The following is a 23,194-nucleotide window of genomic DNA, read 5'->3' on the forward strand; positions in this document are numbered from 1 at the left end:
AATACATTGATGAGAGTGGGGTTATCAAAAAGGCATGTGTATGGTCACAGGCAATGAGGAGTGCATGTGTGTTGGGTGTGCATCATTGCCTGTTGTAATAGCAGGACTAGAAACAAAGCCTTTCTTCAGACCTTAATAACCTGTGTTTATTTACAATTTTCGATATAAATTATTAAAGATTCTTATTGACAATCAAGAGAAAAGAAAAAAAGATCGTTCACTGTCATCATCTGTTTTCAAATAAAAACGAGGCAGGATTTATTTACAAAAAATGTTTTAAATTTCATTGCAATACAACTTGCATAAATTACTAGAAGCTTTTTTTCATATCATTACAAAAATAAATATCAAATATTTTTTGTTTTGTTTTTCTTTATCCCACATATTAAGTACTCAAGTTCATCATTCACGAAGTATTGTCTCTATCCTTAGATCTTTTAGTTAATAGATTTGTATAATTCTTTTTGTCCATTCTTAACAATAAATTCTATCACACTTATAGAATATATATCGTGGCAATGAAGTGATCAAGATATCCTGAGAAAAAACAGATTGTTTGCAAAAAGTCACAATATACATTAGGGCAACTATACTATACCAATAATTTCACATATGTCGAAGGGACCTCTCCATTGTTATTTAAAAAAAAAATCTGTAGATTTAATAGTGCTCTGTGTCTTCTTTTATACAGTGGCACAAGATGTTATCCGGATTTAGATATGTTATACTCGGGGAGAGACGATGGCTTGCTCCCTTTTTTCAAAGCAATTGTGACACCTACCTGTGAATCAAGGAAAAAACCATATCACTAAATATTTTTTGTTACACAATACTACAACAATAGTATTTATTTATCGTTTGTGGTAAACACAACTACAAATTATATTCTGTAACATATCAATAAAATACAATGTCGCTAGTGCTCTGCAGATGCACAAACAGGGTGTAGTTCTAGAACTCAATGCAGAAAATCGTCAATCACAATTCTGCTGATTTTATCATTACAGCCATACAACAATATATATAGTCATACATCGATATACAGATAATTAGATAAGTGGATGCGAAGTGCTTTATAATTATAGTATGCCAGGGTATTAAGAGTCATTAGAAACTGTAATGTGTGCATATATATATATATATATATATATATCATTTTTTATTTTGCAACGATATCAAAATTAATTCATAAAGTGCCATTTTGAATTTGGCCTGAAAAATTACATTGAATGAAAAGACGGGTTGAGTTTCTAACCAAAGGGCCATGAAATGAAGCAAGTAATGGACTTAAGGTCGCTGATAGGCTGTACAATAGGTCTTGGACCTGTTCCCATAATATGAGCGGGCAATAGAGACTGTTTCCACTTACTTCCATGGCTGTCTGATTGCACATCTATAGGTATGGTTGTGCTCCTACTGTGCAGACTTCAGTGGGATCTGTCAAAATATAACCGTCAGTTAGTCACAGGACACAGCCAGCTAACTAGATTATATGTTCCAATCCTCCAATGGACTCAATTCACAGCCAGGAGGTTTAGGAGCTACATTAAATACTATGGTTTCAATTAACATAAATACTCTCATTTAGAACCCGAAGCACAGCGTGACAAGAGGCCAAATGCTTTACACATGGGGGAATGCATCCATCCTACATGGCTCAGTTATTATTATTTACAGTTCAATTCTGCAGTCAGTTTACAATTATTTATTTTCTATGGTGCATACATATCCACAGCGAAACGATAATTACTGTCATAAATACATTACACGTTGGCATCGTTGCATTTTTAGTTATAAGTGACTTCTAGTAAAACTTGTGAAATCAGAGCGAATCCATCCAAAGTCACTTAACAAAGATGGGACAATTCCTTATCGGTAAGAGACCTACCTTTTTTAGATTCATAGCTAGATGACCTGTAATGTTGATCTATCTGACTGCTGGGAATCTTTATAGAGTCAGTAGAATGTTTGTGCAGAGAGTTACTGTTTAAAACCGTTTGACTTAGACTCTCATTGGAGGTCACTGATGTTGAGTTATATCTTAGGATTCCTTGGCTTTGGAGAGCATTGAAATTCCCATAGTTCGTATAGTTGCTATAAAAAGGTGACGTGTAGTATATATGCCTTCCCAAAATTGAAGATGAAGGATAAGCAGAGTTGTGAGGTGCAGATGATGAGGTGGCAGAGGACACAGCAGACAGCTGACAGCTCGGGCTCATGTTCTGATGTTTAATGTCTGATGTGGCTATTTCTGCAAGTGACCACAGTTTGGGTTTGCTGGCTGGTGTCTGCGAACTGGGGGAAATCCTACTGTCCAAAGTAGATTTGTTGGAGGTTCTGAGGCTGCCCTCATGTTGGTGGTTAAGCACTGGTGCCTCTATGCCAGTGAGGGGTGACGAGGTGACAGGCTTAGCAGGAACAATTCTGTCTTCCTCATCAATGTCTTCATCATCGTCTTCATCTTCATATTTGCCTTTAGATTCAGTGCCTGACTCACATAGATGGTCCCCAGCTCTACATGGCAACTTCTCCCCATCTGATTCGGCTGAACAAGAGTGATCTGTCAGAGAGTCTACGTGCAAGCTAATGCCTGCAAAGAGAAAGAAAACAAAGTTATACAAAATATTTTTCCAATATTCGCATAAATGAATACATGTGTGCTACATGTTCAGGCTATGCATTATATAAGGGACTGCAGGCAAACATGGGAACGTCCCCATATGAGAACATACTCGTTTGACTATAAATATATGTCCAAAACTACTTTATAATGAACTTTGTCCATTATCACAGTTGGATTAATTCAGTTATTTCATAAATAACATAAAGCCCTCCTAATGATTGGCATGAAGTTATATCCGGCAGTTAATGTGTTAAGTGTGGACACGGCCTGTTGCAATGTACATAGTCAATTACAATGCTGGTGGCAGGACTTACCTTCATCCTCTGCTGAGGTCTCATTGCTGTCTTGGATCTTATCAGCATGTACATCTTTGCCCCTTTCCCCATCTCCATCGTCTTCGTCCTCGTCCTCGCTTTTATTCCGAGGCGCCCAGGTCATCTTGTTCTCTTTCTTCAGCCTTCTCCTGGCGTTGGCAAACCAGGTAGAGACCTGGGTGAGGGTCATCTTGGTGATAATGGCCAGCATGATCTTCTCGCCCTTGGTGGGGTATGGGTTCTTCCTGTGCTCCTGCAACCAGGCCTTCAACGTAGCTGTAGCGTCCCTAGTAGCATTTTTCCTATAAGCTGGGTCATTTAATTGGTACGGATAAGCTGGGCTGCCATATGGATGGTAGCTGATTGCTCCTGTCATACCAGTCGTATGTGCATCGTAAGGAGAGCCCTTTAAACAAATAGGAAACACAACCCTTCAGATCATTGTGACAAACATTGCAAAGTTCGTGTATTTATTCATTATGTGTATAAACTACGGAAGTATATATATATATATATATATATATATATATATATATATATATATATATATATAGTTAAGCTGTGTTAACTGACTATCGGAGCCATAAATTATTTCAATCCAATAATTTTTAACTAAAATTGTATTTTGATTAACCCTATTCCCTTGCTGAATCATAACTACATCGCAGCTGCCAGAAGCCATTATGTTAAATGTAAGCACATCAGCCGTCATCGTGAGAGCACTTGTGTCTGGCTGTGTGTATTTTAAAAATAAAAGATAATTAGACAGATCGCCAGGAAACGAGATAGCATTTTATTTTAATTCATTTCTGAAAAGTATCTACATGCGAAGCCCAAAGTTTGCCATTAGAGAAACATTTTTTTAAGAGAGAGTTTCTTTCATTTGAAGCTGGTAAATATAACAATGCATCTCTGAACTATTCACTGATCTAAAGCATTGTAAATCCAGTTTGCAAATCAGAAGATATGCATGACTTCGGATTGTTTAAATGGCATCCAATTTGCATTCTAATTCGCTCTTTAACGTTCAAATTGCCTTTATTTAACTCTGCATAATGTAGGAAAGTTGCTGCTTGATAAGTTTTACACCGCCGAGATGTTTATCCTCTTGTGTGATTACCTTCATGTATTTAGATTTACTTTTATGGCAGTGCAAAGTGACAAAAATAAGACAAGACTAGCTCTTCTTTGCAGTAAAGTGTACACTTACACAATAAGCTCATTAAAGTATCAAACACACAGCTCAAGAAAAGGAATCCTGCAATTATTTAGACAGCACAGTAATAGTTTAGAGCGCAGTAAATAGAGGGTAGATAATTACACATCAGTTCACAGATTCTTTAGCATACTGCATTATCGCATAACAAAACACGCAGCAACTCTTATTTAATTCTACATTTCCCCCTTAAAAGAAAATAAAACGAACAGAAAATAAAATGCTATGGAGGTTAAAAAGAGCTTCAAATAGTATAATGGTAATCATAAATGTGTCTAAATCCAGACTAATCGATTAATAAACCAAATAATAAGACGCATTTACTAGATACATAAACTATTGTGATATCATATATTTTATAAATAATAATGTGCATAGTGCATCGTATCGGTAATCGTCTGTATCATGTCCATCTTATTATACTATTATTGTATATGTATCTAGTTATAAGAGTAGGTCATTATTTGACACTATAGTTTAACAAAAATATTTGTGGTATTGGTGAGTAGTTACTGTACATGTACACACTAAATAAACCAGAATATGTATCTGTATGTGTATTATGTTAAACAGGAGAATTCGAAGTAATATAATATGTGTGTGCGTGTGTGCGTGTGTGTGTGGGAGGGGGGGTGAGTTCAGCTGAAGTTATGTGTGTTGTCAGTAAAGTAATATACTAGAGGATAGATAGAGAAAGTATACAGAAAGTAAGTGTGACAGGATGATAAGCAGTGTATAAGTGCCCAGGAACTATTCGGTCCTCCTTACCATATAAGAGGTGAATCCGGCCGGGTCGCTGGAGTACTGCAATGGGCTGCTGAAGCCCGTGGCAGCCTGGGCGCTGAAGGCAGCCGATCCCGGGTAGGGGCTAAAGGCGGAGCCGGACGAAGACCTGGCCAGCTCCTCGCTCCTGGGGGCGGCCAGTGCTGAGGCCCCATAAGCCGGGCAGGAATAGAGAGCCAAGGAACCAGGGGGCTGGTAGAGGTAACCCTGAGGATAAGACATTACAGGTCTGACTGAAGATCACCGGGGCTGACTGACTTACAGAGGGATCAGGGTGAGAATGGGAGGGGGCTCCTGCTCTTATTCTCCCTCAGCTGTAGCTTCTCGCTTCTCTCCTCACTCATGCAAGGAAATAAAAGTCGTCTTCCTCTACCCCTCCCCTCTGGTGAGTCCACCAGCCAGAGATCACTCTATGATGTGTGTGATCATGTATAGGTATAAATCCAATCACAGGATGAATCACAGGCGTGAGTGTGATCGAGGGGAGAAGCAGATCATGGAGTGGAGAAGATGTAGAGCAGAGTGCTCTAGGTGATCAGGAAAGTGCTTGCTGCATATGGAGGAGCTCTTGCAGCCAGCCAGCTCCCCCAGCGCCTGTCAGCGTGTATTTTTTTTTACCAGGAGGAGGGTGTCGGTGGGTGGAGGCACCATACCCTCTGTAGTGAGGAGCTGCGAGGGAAAGGAGCGCTGGAGCTTTCTAAGGCACATTGGAAATCTGAGCTGTCCATCACTGCGGTGTCATCTGCATATCCAGAGTGTCCCGCCCCCTCCCCCTCCCCTATAGGACAGGGGAAAGCAGGAGGGATGCGGGGCAGACAGCCTGAGTAATGTAAGTAATCCTCTCTCCATTAGCCAGTCAGCACTTGTAGTGAAGAAATCGCAGCTTCTACCAATCGCTACAAACACAATCCACACTCGTATAGACAGTACACACGCACACACACACACACACTAACACAAACACACACACACACGAAATGTATGTATGTATGTATATATATATATATATATATATATATATATAGTATAGATATATATGTCTATATATATATATATTTATATATATATATATATATATATCCGTGCTGAAAGACAAAAAAGTTCACATAACGTTTCTTATATACTTTTTCCTAAAAAGATTATGTTGTACATAATTATAGAACACCAATAATGTATGTGATGGGAGACGACACGACAGCGAGTGCATAATTATACTAATCATTCTTCAGCCACCTTGTGTTCTTACTCTCTGCTCTATTAGGACATTTAAACATTGTCACCTCCATACGTTTCATTTCTCCAAAGCAGGTTAGTTGCAAATAAAGCACAATCTCTTTGGCCCGTCCCCACTTCTGATATAGATGGACAGGCAAAGCTCAAGGCACATGGCTTTATCAGCAAATAACAAGGAACGATCAAGGAGGCATTTCAGTAATTGGACTAGAGGACCATAGTGACATGAAGTCAAATGTTAGTGGAATGGAATTGGTACACACACAGTATTTATATATATACTTGGGTGTATGTATATATATATATATATATATATATATATACATATATACGTCACATGGTGTATGTATACATATATACATGTATGTATGTATGTATATATATATATATATACTGTCTACATATGAGAGTGTATGCGTAGTTACACACATACATGAACGTATGAGGACACGCCACATTGAGCACATACCGGTGTACAAGGCATTTTCCTACATATCTTGGATTTTTCTCGACAGAAAAAGATCTCTCATGTGTCCTGTAGGAGGTGCACTCTTCCAAAATAAAATAAGTGTCGGTGGTCTAATAAATGAATCTCAAGGAAAATTACCCGACTTCTCAGGACAGTATGCACATAAAATGGTAATCTTAATACCCATTCCCCAGAAGGATGACCGTCTTCAGTCACCTGTCTAATTTTCATTATTGCTTAAAAAATCAAGATCAGATGTTTTAAGACAGTAATGCGTCTTCTCCTTTCGCTATACACATTTATATTTAAGTGCTTCTACGCAAGAATCAATACAAGCCTATAGTATCTGAATAAAACATTCCTCTTTGTCTCAGAGTTTTAATCATATATTTCTCTTTAGCCTTAAAGCTTCAGACACTTGATTGAGACAACTAAATCAATTGCACAGAATTAGCATAGAGCGCCCGTTACATTTACAGTGAGGGAGACTGGAAATTACACATCTCTTCTTTCTACTTATACAATAAGGCTGATTTGGCAGAGCACTAAAGGCAAGTATATTCCAAAGCTCGGGTTAAGTTCAGTGTATTATATTTAATATTTTTGCTACATAGATGTATTTGTATTACGTGTGTGGGTAAGTTTACTCTTAATACGATGTAAAAATATTACCTCGTTAAATACATTAACACAGTATTTGTATACCTTATTTTGCATAATTATATAGTTACTAGACATTATTAATAATTGATTCAAATGCAAATATGTATTTGATTTGGATGTTAGTACATTTTATTCAACGCATATCAATACAATGTACTTGATATATGCCTATTTAATATCTGCATGTCAAAGTTTGCTAGTAATGATCTGCAAGTTTAATAATAAAAATAGGTCACAATGTGTGTGTTATGACTTATGTCTGAGTTAATGCAAATGTCTTTAAAAACTGAATCTGTCTTGGAATATATTGCTAAGACTTGCATTTCTTTGAAGTGGAGAACTTATTTTTGGAGAAAAAAAATCTTCTAGACTATGAATAAATATAGATTTTGTGTGACTTTTGAGAAAATAATGTAATTAATGCAAACTGCCAAATATTTCTGTATGTGTTAAAATAAAATAATAATTATAATAAACAAACAAATACGATGACGCTATAAAGTTTTGGATATTTCTTGTCTGAATTTGCAATTGCTATTATGTTGCTGGAGTTTGCTTTCGGTCATGCTATTTTGCTCTTACGTCAGTAATTCATTCCAAACGTCTTTTTTTTCTTCATTACATTGAAAGCAAGTGACCTCTAAAATGTACTTATGCAAAAAGAAGTTTTCAATTATTTTACACTAAATTGAGATTTCTATTTTTAAAAATGACAAAGTACACATGGAATAAGCGCTATACAGAAATTTCTACTTTACTGCAACTTTAAAGATGCACTAAACTTTTCATTCAAAGATAGTTTGGAATAACTAATAAAATAATTATTTAACCATTTTGACACTACATACATATTTTATTCGCTTGCTAAGTGATCTCAAAATGGTATGCAACTAAATCCTCGCGTAAAAGTATTTTTCATGACCAAAAGCATTTATATAATGATATAAAACGTTTCTAGATATCAGGTTGAACACTGAGGATATTCAGGGCATTTATCGTACAATTGACAACGGTTATAATTTACTTAATATACAAACTGGATAAACGACGTAATTGAGACATACATGTTTTATTAGCATTATTTATGACTTCACGTAGTTTTCTTATAGTGTATCAATCATTTTCAGATGTGCCTCCTCCATCTGTGCAGCATTAGTTTTTCTGTTTGATGCATGAAAATCCTAAATCCAAAGATATCGAGAAGCTTCTTTTAAATGCCTCTTAACTATAGTCCTGCTGCTCTGATTTCATCAGTGAAAAGTGTAATTATTAATCGCTGAATCTTCATCCAGATATCACAACCTTCTGCATCAATGTTCGTCATTAACACCGCTGACCACTGGTAAATATCAACAAAGGAAATAGCCGTGCTCTGTAAACATATACAATAATATTACTAATAAAGCAGACACTTAGCGCTGATGTGTGATTAAATCAATGTGAAAGCCAATAGAAAAAACTGTGTTCATTCTGCAAAATATCCAGGTACATACACAGTATGTGTGGGAGAGGGCGCTATAGTAATGGGTTTAGCCCGTTCCCTGGCAGACTCTGCAGGATGTAATCACCTTTTTCAGTATTTAATTTAGTAGCTATTTTTAAGATAACGGTTATTAGCTCCTTCCTGTGGAGTCAACCTGAAAATCATCATATCAAGTCTACATATAACTTAGATATTGGCATATTTATATCTACATATAAACATATCTGGCTTCCTGTACGGAATATATATATATATATATATATATATATATATATATATATATATATATATACATATATATATATCTTCTAATTTGAATTTGAATTGCCAATCTTATAAATTCAATCTATGTATCAGGTTTATTTAACTGATGTAGGAATACTATATAAAGCATACTGCTGGCAGATATTTTTTTTACAATGTGTTCTATTAAATTTTTTTTTTATAGAAAATAAATATATCTGTCGCCCACGTGTACAATAATTCGAATGCAATTGCAGCACATGATCATGCAAAAGATTTGCAATAATATGATTCACGTAATAAGAGCAGAACTAACGCTGTATATGGAATATTGCTGACCACCTTAGTCACATGCATGGATGATTGGCATTTCTGACATTAATAGTTTCTAGAGAAGATGAGCATTTGGTGTCACTGACTATTACTTAGAGAAATACGAAGTGATGCAGTGATAGTTTTCCATGTCTATAGACATTGACCATCTGGCACTGAATAGTACATTTGGAGAGGAATTTAGATTGTACTTACATAATGCTCTACAGATGCACAATAAAGAAAAAGTTACATTTGATAACAACCTATTTCACTGTTGCAGGTTTCTTGCCGTTTTAGAGTAGTTGCGTATTACTAAAAAAAAAACTATTGTCAACAAAGATCGATCTCTAAAATGAACTCAAGTCTAAAGTGTAAGTCTGTGTAACCTTATACATGTACAGTACTGTAGGACCCAAAACAGCATCCACAACAACCTTATTTTTAGCCTAGGTATACGATCATGCTTTTTATTTTGTGCATGTAATAGGTAAACATATAAAGTTATTGCACACTTTATTTTACTCCTCTTTTAAACATAAAAAAATGGTTTCATAAATGTATACAGCTTATAGTTATTTAATGTGTAAAAGTTAAAGTGTAAATAATAAAGTAAAAAAAAAAGAAAAACTCCAGGCAGCTGCTTGTATTGAGTTCTCTTTTCAGCAGTTTTGACACTAGAGTGCACCTGTTGCAAAGAAACTCCTCTAGAGACAGACTGTTTCCTTCCCAGAGTACATAAGCATCCAAGACTTGCAATGCTGCTTAAAGTATATGCAACCTCTTCTTAATTAGAAAAATAAAGGAAGATCAAAAGCAATACAGAAACCACAGTGTCGCCAATGAAGATTTTATTACATTTGTATAACATTAAATGTAAACATTGATGTGCTCATATCAGTTTTATTTCTGCTCCAGTAACACAATAATTTCCAGAAGTAGCATTTCCATCAGACCTACAAAATGAATGAGAATAGTAGTGTAATTTGCTACATATTGTCATAATAAATTGACATGATATTGGCGTAATAATGTGATGATAAAATGAGTCACAGCAGATATATGTGTGTGCATTAACTAATATGTCAGCAACAGTATGGGGGGGAGGTACAAAACATATTATAATTCAGTCATCTATTGCTCATTTTCATATATATTTTTTTAAGTTGTGTAATTCATTTGAACCTTTTCACCACTTTTAAATTGAATGTCAAATTCTACATCTACATTAAATTTCTAACTTGGAATGTAAATTTAAAAAACATAACGTGAATTAGTAAATAAATTTACATTAGTAGGTCAGGCAGCATTATTTGCATTGCGTTACCAAATCCTTATCAAATAGACACTCTGGGGTTATTCACTGTAGTTGATTGAGCCTTTTATGTTTCATGCTTATTTTATGGCTTATTGTACTTGTTAAGGTAATGCAGCTACTGTGTGTTATTTCAGGAGTGGATTAGTTGTACTGGCGGAAAGCACCAAGATACATGTACAATCAGTGCCAACTTGAGCCTTGACCCAGTTGTTACCACCATAAAGCATGCACATGAATAGCAATCTGCTTAATTTAGTATGTTTTTTATTTTGGATTAAATCTTATTTAGTGTGTGAAACACTAATGACTAACATAGATGACTGGTCAAGTAAGTAGTAAATTTGAGTGTACTGCCTCCCAAATATTTACATGTCTTGTACTGTGAGAATGCAGAGTCAGAAATAACTTCTACTTCTACTTCTGCACTTGTCTGAATCTTAAGTGAGCATCCAGACAGATACAAAAAAAAATGCTGATTAGTATTGATTATGGCATTCACAGATAGCAATTACTAGAAGTGCAGAAAATATTTATTTATATTTTTGTGGAAGTTATTCTGATTTATGTTATTTAAACTTTGACATTTTAAAATTGTTGTGGGCATGTAAACAATTAGATAACTGTGACCATACTGGTCAATAAATAGATTGCTCACTGTGAATCAGATTAGTTTGCGATTTTAAAGGACAGCTTTTGCTAAAAATGAAACACTAATATCATCTTAATTATATGATGTATTTTTTCAGTTTGTCACTGTAAATGTTTTTGGTATTGGTACTATGAAATAAAATTACTATTAAAGATAGGTACCGCTACTCACCTAAACTTCTGAAAGTCGTGTGGCTAGTCTCTGGTCTATAAAGTAGCTAGAATGGACTCATTTTGTGGTTGAAGTTCTTGAAAGAAGTGTTAAAGTATATCAGCAATGTTTATTTCTGGGAAGAAAGGTACCAGTACTCAGCACTATTGAGTACTGTCAGACAAAAAACCCTGGTCATTGTTAAACATAGCACAAGGAATAGTATAGTAATAAGACTTTGATAAAAACACCTACTGTACACTCACAACATAGGTGCTTTTAGAAATTTGACAAGTAATATCACAGAAATTTGACAACATTCTAATAATAGTAATTCCATGAGTACTAAACTGTGTTTACTGCTGTATTTACTTTTGATATATTAAACAATGACTAAGACATTATTTTTGCACTGATAAAACTGCTAAACTTTTTTTAAATTTTGATTAAGGCATGGGAATTTATGAGAATTCATTACCTGCAAATGTAAAATAATTATATATCTACCATAGGAAGTATACATCTTTGCAATGAAAATGAATGTCCTTGGCTTTGCAGAAGTTACAGAGGGATCCATCAATTGCTGTTTTTAACTGATTCTGATTCTATGGCTTTCTTTACTCAGAATCACATAAAATAAATGAGCAGTACTATTTTCTTCATTCACTGTGCTTATAATAAGGAAAAAAGCAGCATGAACTGACACTAAAGGACTAGTTTACAATTTATCATTATGAGCTGCAAATCAGTGCTACATGAGTGGCAAGCAGAGATGGGCAAATTTGCAGTGATTGGTGACTTGTGAGCTAGAATTTTTCTGAATGAAGAAAAACAGAATAACAACCCTAATTATAACATAAGTACATGTCCCTCACAGCATTTACAGAATATTAGCCCCACTTTCTGCTTCCTACTTCACTGCAGTCAGGTATGGCAGCAAGGCCCTGTGAGCGATTTCCCAGCAATCCTGTAGGTCTGCTCTGAACCTACATGTGACATGTGGAGCTCTGGAATTTTCAGTGCTAAAAACATCTCTAGGATTTCATTTATAAATCAGAGAAGTACTTGCAGTTGGAAGAATACAGACCCTCCAGAGATTTAATGTATCACTTGGGAGATTTTTCTGGAAGCAGTGGATATTTAACCTCCTTCAAGCAGTTAAGTGTGGCTGGCAAGGCATGGTGGCTCTGTGTAATGTTGTTAGCAGTGTGTGAAATGTGTGAATTGTTTTGTGTGTGTGCAATGAAGAATGTGTGCAAATTAGTACTGCAAAATCAGTGCATTGTGGGTACAATTACTCTGTTTAGTGCATTGTAGTTTACAATCAAGTCTCTAAGCAATTAGGCTAGCAATGAGACATCGGTATTACAAGATTTACAATATAGTTTGTTTAAACCTCACAACAATGGCATATGGCAAGGCAGCGGACACTGTGGTTTATATAATGAGATTTGCGCAAAATGTTAAATGGTAGAATCTGTGTAATGGGCCCATTATCTTTAGGACACAATAAAAGTATAATAATATACTAAAATGTTGTAGATCTAGTCCTCCGTGGAGTCACTTGTCTACTTTATCTTACCCCTCATTCCAGTGACAATAAGACCTCAGTGGTTGCAGCAAAACAAAGCTCTTTGTGGTGGAATTAGCATACTATCGCAGTTGAACTGCGTGCGTAATTCCTATTGCAATCGTAGTTGTGATTGCTAGTGAATCAGGCCCTCTGTCCTCAAAAGTCCTCAAAAGTTATTACCAGTTTAAGAACATGGCATTACACAAAAGGGCTGGATTTCCCCAGTTTCCAACGTCATATAGATGTGGTGTAGTAATGGTCTAATATCCATTGTCCACCAATCACTGTTCTTAGATACTGCATAGATACTGTATACGTATGGCACCTCAAGTAAACAAAAAGTGTGCTTCTCATGGCATAAAATCATTTAATAACCACACACACTTGTAAATAAAACAGACAAAAATAAAGGCATATGGTGAGCCAAACTGCGTACCAGAATTCAGTAATAAATGAGCTTATCATAAGTCAAAAGGTATTGCAAGATGTTCTCATCCTAGGCATGCATACACCCACCTGGGACTTTCTCAAGATCACTCCTGACTGGTCACAGTATCACTGCCATCCACCACAGATGCATTTCGACTGAACAGTCTTTATCAAGGTGATGTCAGCTGTATACATGTTACTCCTTTTATACCTCTTCCTTAACTGGAAGTCATATAGGCAGGCGAATACTAAATATACATATATTCTAAGTATACTTTCCTATATAAATCTTCCTAGGATGCCTAATAACTAGCATATACAGTAATTAGAATAGCAAGAACCAAATTAAATCAAGATGAACTTTGTTCACTTTGTTTCCGGTCCGGAGCCTGCGTAATGGCTTCCGGCTTTGCATTCCACCTGGAGTTCATACTGTGCGCGGAAAAGGTCTATCAGTAAGACTCCCGTCTCAAGTTCAGGACCTTACTGCGCATGTGTAAAGCAGGTCTCTAATTCTTTAATGATTAAGGTTCCTTGTTAATTGAGATATTAGGTGCATTGTGGGACCACAAATTTTGCCCGCATATCACTATTTAACACTATTAGAGCCACTTAATCTCAAAGTTGTTGTTCAATCCTGAAAGCCCTATAGCTCCACAAATATTTCAGGCCCATAAGCAGCTTTGCACTGATCACAGTCTTGGACAATGCACATGGGTTTGGAAAACAATGGTGAGTATTGCTAGTGTAAAACATTTTTGCTTGCATAGCTAGCAGGATATGAATTGATCTTGGTATTCCAAACACTTGATTTTGCACATGAATGCAAAATAAAAAATAGTTATGTTGGACAAAATATTCAATTGAATTTCATAGGAGAGTCCATTTTGGAGGTGTTCCCAATTTAGCAAAGTTTGCAGATTTTAGTGTGGGCAGATTGTCATACCACAACTGCAAGCCAATATCCAAGATCCCTGTCTTGCTATTCTTCACCCAGTTCACATTACCTGTTATTCTTTCCATGTCTTGCCTGTCTGCATCGGATTGTCTCTCCGGGCCTGATTCAGCATGGATCGCAATTGAAACTGCGTATGCAGATCAGCCTGATGGTGCATACTGTGCATGTGTATACACCGTAGTGTGCGTGTGCAGGAGAGCATGCACTGCAATCACACACACAGATACACAGCCATCGCAGAGTGAGTGACGGGATGTCAGCGTTTGGGGGTGATGACAAGGGAGTGGTCGGAGAAATGCAGTTTGAATGCCATTGCATGGGCATGCATAAATTAGCCACTGCGACAGCATACGCAGCTTGAGTACTCATTGCGTGCAATGAGACTTGCAATTTCTGAGACAGGTCAGAGCTGCTGTAATTCTGCATGAGGGTCTGTTGTTACTCTATGTTACCAATGTGTACGCAGGACTGCAAAGTATTACGGATGTGAGAAGGCAGTAGTGGGCATCACTATGCTGTCTTAGCGGTGGCAGACATTAGCATATTTTCGCTGATTCATTGCATGCGATTACGCAGCTGCGATCACAGATGCGATTTATGCTGAATCACGCCCCCTGTCATTGTTTCTTTATTATGTATATATGGCTTTTTAGTCATTCCCTGTCTTGTGTGTCTGCCATGTCTTTGGTGTCAGTCTTTTTTCCCTCTGCTTATCATGAAACTGTCTTATTGGAGGTCTTCCTTTATTTTATTAGGGCTACATTGATCATTCCTGCCTATTGTACAGAAGGTGCAATAAATTTGAGAAACTTATTTATCTGAGGATTCTTTGTATAGTTACTCAACTTGTTCTTACAAGTTATATTTTGGTCTATGCCTTTCTTTACTTAACCTACATTTCCCCATTTCCTTTTTGCAGCCTGCCTTGACCTTTACCTATATCTCTTAAACTCAGAAATTCTTTCTGCCAAGTCTGACCATTTTTGGTCTAGTGTCTCTGAGTACATTAATCCATTCACTATTGTGACCTTATTTCTAGGTAAGTCTCCTGCACCTGGCCCATGTACTGTTTGTGTTCCTGAGGACCCAATTCTCTATCTACTCAGACATTATTGTAAGTTTTATCTACTTTTTTTTGCCTGAATTTACCTACCCTCTCACTGGTACAAAGAACAATAAGTAAGAAAAAGAAATTGCAAAAAATATTTTCTGCAATTTCTTTTTCTTACTTATTGTTCTTTGTCCCATTTTAGGCTTAGAAAGTTTCTTTGCAATTTCATTCCAGTACTACTATAATTAAAGTTTATTTGCAAAAGGACAAATACTAGAGCTGTTTATAAACCCCAAGGCTGGGACGGGTTGTGTGCAAAATTGCATCTACATTGCATTTTCCAGATTGCGCCAGATTGATCAGTCTATAGCAGTATAGAGGCAAAGATTGGGTGTATTTTTAGGCCTATATGGTTGGGTTAAGCATTTAAATAAATCCCTCTAGATTAAACATTCAAAGCTTTGATAAGGTATTGAGCCTTTGTCAAAGAAGATACAGACTGCATACTCAAAGAATGTTCAGAGCCAACAAGTCTAGTGGGTTTCTAAAAACACATTTTAATCAGAATGAATCAATATATATATATATATATATATATATATATATATAAAAACCTACATAGAAGAGAAAGTTCAACATAAATACAATTTTATAATGTTTTGTGCAGTAAAAATTCCCAGGATCACAGCATTAAATCAATTAGAATGAATAGAGTTAAAAAAAAAATTAAATATAAAAATATGATATATATATATAAACAATATCACCAGCATTCAATTGGTAGAGAACAATGTAGCAGGTCCTATGAAGCAGCATTCATTGTGAGTTAATTGCGCTATCTGTCAGTAGTCAGAAAATCATGGACAATATTGTAAGGAATACAGACTTGCCCGTTGTGTTTGGCTGCCTCAAGGGACCTTGAGTGCAGGAGAACAACCGAGGCAGGTCTCTATCAACCCATAAGGATAGGTTTTAGAGTATAAAAATTGGTTAAAGATCTACATCCACTATTTCCTTGATACCTTCTGCTTTCAAAGAATGAATTGTATGTATCCAAAAGGCGTCTCTAAGGCATAATATTGTGAATCTGTCACCACCTCTTTCTGTTTTTTTTAATATGTTCAAGCCCTATAATAGAGACACAACTTGAGTCCCCCTGATGTTCTTCTGTAATATGTCTAGATACAGTGTGCTCTAGATTTTTCTTGCAGACGTTTCTACAATGTTCGATAAATGTTTCTTTGAGTTTTCTCATTGTCCTTCCAATGTACTGGAGGCCACATGAACATTGTATCAAATAGATAATATACGTAGTATTACAATTGTCCAGCACATGAGATAAATCATTTTTCCGGAACGGCAGCTCCATCTGGCTCCGACCAAAATTGCTGACTTTACCGGTAAGCTTGTTATGACTATCAGCTGCCCAGCACGGGGTCAAAAACACTATTGAGCACACCAGATCTCTGCGCTTTTGAATGAACAACTTTATAGTTATGTTATTGAACAGCAGAACATTTTCTTCTGCTAACATTGACTTGAGACTTTTCAACATAAGCTAAAACATTATATCTGAACATTGCTACATGTTGCTCAAACATTTGAAGAGATACATTATATATGTTTCCAATGAATGCTGCTTCATAGGACCTGCTACATTGTTCTCTACCAACTGAATGCTGGTGATTATGTTTATTTATATATCATATTTTATTTTTCAATTTTAAATTTACCTCTATTCATTGTAATTGATTTAATGCTGTGATCCTGGGCATGTTTACTGCACAAAACACATTATAAAACTGTGTTTATGTAGAACTTTCTCTTATATATGTTTTTTTGTTTTATATATATATATATATATTGATTCATTCTGATTAAAATGTGTTTTTATAAACCCACTAGACTTGTTGGCTCTGAATTTTCTTTGAGTGCACAGTCTGTATCTTCTTCTATACTGTATATTTTTCTATTTTGGGAGGAGTGCACACCTGACAGCTGCACCGTATATATTCAGATTATAGAGACACAAGCACTAGCGCCATCCACATTCCAATTGTTAAACTTATTGAGTCTTTGTGTATATATATATATATATATATATATATATATGTGAAACTTATTACCAGCTCATTTATATATCATTCAAGAATAATTGTTCTCAGCGCTTGCTCCACACCTAAGCTAAATTACCACCACACCTGCTGCAGAATAATTAAGATGTAATTAATTGCCCACCTCATCTGAAAAGTAAACCATACAATATAATTCTGTGCTGGTATGATTGGTATATTCAGAAAAAAATATTTATTCAATAATACTTGTCCCATAAAATCAAGTCAATACCAACCTGTAAAAGAATAGCAACATTGAGTTACATTCGCACGTTAGTACATTAATATCACACAAACTTGTCAACATTAAATTGAAACAGTAAAAAAGAAAAAAGATAATGTCCGTAATTTAGCAGAATAGCTTGAGTATGTTAATAAATGTCCAAAGTCCAACCTTCTGTACCAATAGTTGTATTTGTAATAAATTTGTTACCAGTGGAAATGCCTCCAGTGTAGTATATATGTATGAGATCCGGGACTTAGACGCTGGGAACACACATATTGTAGCAAGCCTCTGTGCGTATAAATGTGCTTGTTTAACAAGAGCTCACCAGTAGGTGGCATACAGCGTTGGCTTCAGCCACGGTGCATCTCACTATATAAGCGGGTCGGTATACTTTGCTGGCTGGTGTATGTGAGACCTCTGCTGGGATCCGATTTGTTCACCTGTGCAGCGTTCGCTGATAATTAGCGTCTCCGGTCATCTGCAGGCACAAATCGTCTCTCTGCCAGCCAGCTGCAATCTCTGTCAGGTGGGTGTTCCAATAAGCTCACCACTGCTGCTATAAGTTCCGGTATGTCAGGGTCTACATGTGCTGGATGAATCATCAAACAAAACAGAACAACTACACATTTCGGTCACCCCTGTGACCTTTTACAAGTTGATTTGTATGATTTATATATCATGACTTGAAATTTACATTTCATATTTCTTGTAGAAAAAGTATAGATTTAACCACATGTGGTACATCTACCAGAAATATGGTAATTCCTTAACAACTGCTTATAACGTGCTAGAGTGCTTGCTGATACAAATGGATACTATTTAGCAGCTTTATAAGGAATTTTGCTACTATGCTTTTTGTATTTAAGATGGAGCATAAGAACATGACAGGTAAGTGTAACATTCAAAGGATCAGTTATACACACCTTTCAGAGGCTTTGACCATGTATGTTTATTTTTCAAGTTTAGACTCACTTCAAAGAATGTAGACGTGTTATATAGGCCAGTGTTACAACGCATGTAAGTGTCACTTATGAATACCTAATGACCTAAAATGGTATCTTAAAGGAATTCATATAATGTTCACAAAAAAGAAAAATAACAAGACCGATTTGTTTGTGGTGGAGAATGATTACCTATTTCCATATACTATAGAATTTAGGGCCTGATTCAGTACTGAACGAAATTGTAAAGCTGACTGCAAGCAACCTTACAATTCAGTCCTTGCAGATATGGTAATACATCAGGAGGCATCATGCCTCCTGCTGCATTACTTATTCAAGCTGCTTTGTATATATTTATATATATATATATATATATGCAGTTCGGTTCTCCAGAAATCCAAATCCACTCGAATTACGTGTATCTGGATTAATCCAATTCGCAGTTCTGTTCTCCCAGAGAGATCCGGAGTCGATTCTGATCTTTTCGCAGTTCGGAATTTGGATTTTCAAACCAAATTTCGGGTTTTAGATTGCATTAATTACATTATTTTAACTGTTTTTAAAAACTTTTTTTATAAATTAAAAAAAAATAAAAACCAAATCCAAAACTAAAACACTTGAGGATGGTTTTGCAAAACCAAAACACGAAGATGAATCCAGATCCAAAACACGGATGTTAGCGCACATCTGTAATTATGATATTTTCCCATGAGAACATACCAGCATCATAAGATTACATTTATTAAACAGAGCATAACTTTACGCATGGATGTAAAGTAGACATGAAGGGGTAAATTTACTAAGAATGGAAACTGGTTGAGTTTGCTTAAGAACAAACACTCTGAGCTTTGCCAGGACTCTGGACAGTTTTGTAAAATGGCTTGGGGTTCCCCCCAAAGCATAATCAGCCTCGGGCTACTGAGCCAGACCTGGTTCTAAAATTACAGGGGACAAAATGTTTATGGTTCCCCTGTATTTTATGAACCAGTACTGTGATCCAGTCCTGGGGATCTCAGGGGTTGTGGAGACCCCTCCAATAAATGGGTTCCCCTTCTCCTGAGCACCCCAGGCTTAGGCTAAATCCCGGGGCTCTTCCCTGCACCCCTTGCAGATGGGTGCAGGTGTAATAGTGGGAATAATAGATGCCAGCGTGCCTGTCCTTTGGAACTGGTGGAACTAAAAGAGCCAGCAGGTGGCAGGCACCCATGCCCTCACTGTAAAAAATAGTAAAATAATGACAGTACACACCAACACTGTAAACATTTTATTACATACTAAACACACTCACACATTCCTTCTCCTCTGTGATCTGTCCCCTGTCCAGTAAAATACTCACCTACTTCCTGTTGCAGGTTAATCCTCTTCTCCAGTAGAGTACCGGCCATGGCAAAATAACAAACCGAATAATCCAGACCCCTTGGTCACTAGACCAAGAAATATAGGTAGAAATATATGTGTTTCCATCTCTATGGAGACTGGGAGGTTTTTGTCATTTGCCGGGTTGCCAGGCAATCAGGAGCCGCTCTAGAGTAAGTGGCCGGTGATTGTCACAGCCAATCAGCGGCTGCTTACTCTAGGTGCTCTCGAGTTTGGCTGATGGTGAATTAAATTGCTAACTTTCCAGAGTTGTACTGTAGCAAATGTGAATTCTCTCCTGAGTTTGAAATTAGCAAATTTATTATTTGCAAAAAATGGCCAAACTCTCCAGAGAATGCACACTCGACCAAACTCGAATCTTAGTAAATATACCCCGAATAGTAAATTTTTATTATTTTGGACAATACTCAATTTTAATGGCTGTGATAGTAAGACAGGAGTCTATTAACTAAGCTGTGTTAGGAGATAAAGTGAACGGTGATAAGGTACCAGCCAATCAGCTCCTCACTGCCATCTCACAGGCTCTGTTTGAAAATGACAGTTAGGAGCTGATTGGCTGGTACCTTATCTCCGTTCACTTTATCTCCTAACACAGCTTAGTAAATAGACCCCATCATTTCTAAGATCCAATTTATATTATGGTTCTATTTGCACAGTGTAGATGCAGCATATTTTCTGTATATTATCCTTGATGAATTTGCACTGTCCATACAGCAATTTGATTGTTTCTGTACTTATTACCAAATAAGTGGAGTTGTGACATATGCAAAGTTCATCAAGTACAAGGGATGTGGATTGAAAGATCTACAGTAAAAAGGTAGACAATGTCTAGATAGACAACAGATGTTAGACAGGCAAATGGTCGACAGGGACAAAAAGTTGATACACTAAAGGTCGACATGTAAGAAGGTTGACAGTACAAATGGTCGACAGGGTCAAAAGGTTGACATGTATATGGTCGACATGAAAATGGTCGACCCATTTTTTTAAAGTTTTCTAACCCTAATCTTCACCCTGTCCCTAACCCTCCCCTTTGTGCCTAACCCTAACCCTCTCTCCTGGTGCCTGACCCTAACCATCCCTTCTAGTGCCTAACCCTAACCCTCCGGTAAGTGCCTAACCCTAACCCTCCCTCCTGGTGCCTAACCCTTACCGTTGGAGTACGTGCCTAACTATAACCCTAAAGCTAACACTACAAAAAAAAGAAAATAATGTGTCTATCATTTTCATGTCGACCTTTGACCCTGTTGACCATTTGTACCTGTCAACCTTCTTACATGTCGACCTCTAGAGTGTCAACCTTTTGTCCCTGTCGACCTTTTGTCCCTGTCAACCTATTGCCTGTCTAACATCTGGATGTCTATCTAGACATTGTCTACCTTTTTACTGTAGATCTTTAGACCGGATCCCGAGTATAAGTAAGCGCAGATGTGAGTGATGCAGACCTGCATGTAAGCAAAATCACAATAGCATGTAGGTGTATTCCTTGAAGTTAGAATAGGGAAGGTGGAAGTGTGTGCTGATAATAATGACTAGTAGCAATGTAGGCACACATACAGTTGTGGTTGCCTGTAGAGATACAGTACATTCAACTCTGCATATGGACAAAAAACATTTTTTTTTACCATATACAGTATGCTTTTGAGCAATGTACAGTATGCCTAATTTACTTCCAACTATATCAGGCCCATGAAGTTCAGAAATTACACACTAATCATTTTTGATATTTTAACAGATGATTGTATCATAACCAAGACACACATTTAAATTTTATTCTTTACGTATTTAAAATAAAATGTGATTTAATATTTCAAGAAACTGCACTGACATACCGCTGACAGCTGTGACATGAAAAGTCTATCTTTCCAAGTAGGAAGTTCCTGATGGCTAATACATCTTTCACATATTCTTTGTTCACTTACATTTTAGTTTCTGTAACTGTATAACCAGATTACCATATTTTTATACATATGTTTTACTCAGAATCGGTATTTAATGCCGACGGCTATTTCGGATGAAATACCGACAGCGGAACCCCGACGGACCTAATTCCTGGCTGGGGCTAATAAGTAACCTAACCCTCTCCGATCCCCCCTAACCCTAAACCTCCCTTAGTAATGCCTAACCCTAACATCCCCCCTAGTGCCTAACCCTAACCTCCCCCCATTAGTGCCTAAACCTAACCCCCCTCCTCCCCGCACCCTAATCCTAACCCTCCTGGGGGGTGCCTAGTCCTGACTCCCCCTAGTGGTGCCTAACCATAGCCCCCCCTTTCCCTACCCTAACCCTAACCCTCCCGGCAGTGTGCTTAACCCTAAGTTCCACCAGGGGTCCCTAAACCTAACCCACCCCCCCTTCCCCCGCTTACCTTCGTTTGGTATGTCGGGTGTCAGTATTTTGTAGTAGGGCTAATGATAGGCGATTTTGATGCCTATCTTTAGTCCCCTGTTGGGCTGCCAGAGTCGGGATATCGGCAGGCGGGATAGCGTCCATTGGTATCCAGACTGCATCCCGTTTTAATCTCCTATTGCTGTTTTACATGTCTTTCTAAATAAATAGGCAAACTATAGCAATGAGAAGTAAAGTCTTTATGGGCTACATTACCAATTGGAAAATTATGATAAATTAGGCTACTTCCTGCTCTGTCTCAACCACAGTCCATGATAATTGACACTGTAGGGAAGTGTGCAAAGAGATTTTGCTGTATATATGTCAACTCAAGAAAAGGATTTAGCAGACCCCCTCTCAGTCTGCCGGCAGCTCCTTTTATATATCTCTTTCAGTCCCTGCTCTTGTTTTCCCTGACAGGAACCCAATCACTCTCAGCTATATTACTCCACCCCTTCTTCTATAGTACATGGGCATCGCACACACTGAGGCACATCCTCAGCACAAAAAGTAGTACCACATATATATATATATATTTCACATATGGCATGAATTCATTAGCATTTTACCTCAAAACATATACATAAATGAATTACATATCACTGTGTAGCTAATTCCTTAAAAAAAAAAAAAAATATATATATATATATATATATATTTTCATCAATTCCCTACTCACTT

At 36.9% G+C, this 23,194-nt stretch overlaps 1 protein-coding gene across 2 annotated transcripts; it reads right to left on the reverse strand.

Annotated features, from left to right (window-relative positions):
- Positions 1 to 224: 224 nt before the first annotated feature.
- On the reverse strand, positions 225 to 5,599 carry IRX2 (iroquois homeobox 2). 2 transcript variants are annotated; one of them, XM_088476349.1, is made up of 5 exons: positions 4,922 to 5,598; positions 2,938 to 3,343; positions 1,889 to 2,590; positions 1,370 to 1,437; positions 225 to 781 (listed from the first exon to the last, which is right to left on the reverse strand). In XM_088476349.1, exons 1-4 carry the CDS (start codon positions 5,156 to 5,158, stop codon positions 1,394 to 1,396), a joined length of 1,389 nt encoding a protein of 462 aa, XP_088332475.1. In that variant the 5' UTR covers positions 5,159 to 5,598; the 3' UTR covers positions 225 to 781; positions 1,370 to 1,393. The 2 variants fall into 2 exon arrangements, with proteins under 2 accessions (XP_088332475.1, XP_088332476.1); XM_088476350.1 differs by lacking the exon at positions 1,370 to 1,437 and having other exon boundaries at positions 4,922 to 5,599.
- Between the last annotated feature and the right edge of the window lie 17,595 nt (positions 5,600 to 23,194).

The sequence above is a fragment of the Taudactylus pleione genome, unplaced genomic scaffold, assembly GCF_031769625.1.
Source record: "Taudactylus pleione unplaced genomic scaffold, aTauple2 ptg000186l, whole genome shotgun sequence".
Classification (NCBI taxonomy): Eukaryota; Metazoa; Chordata; class Amphibia; order Anura; family Myobatrachidae; genus Taudactylus; species Taudactylus pleione.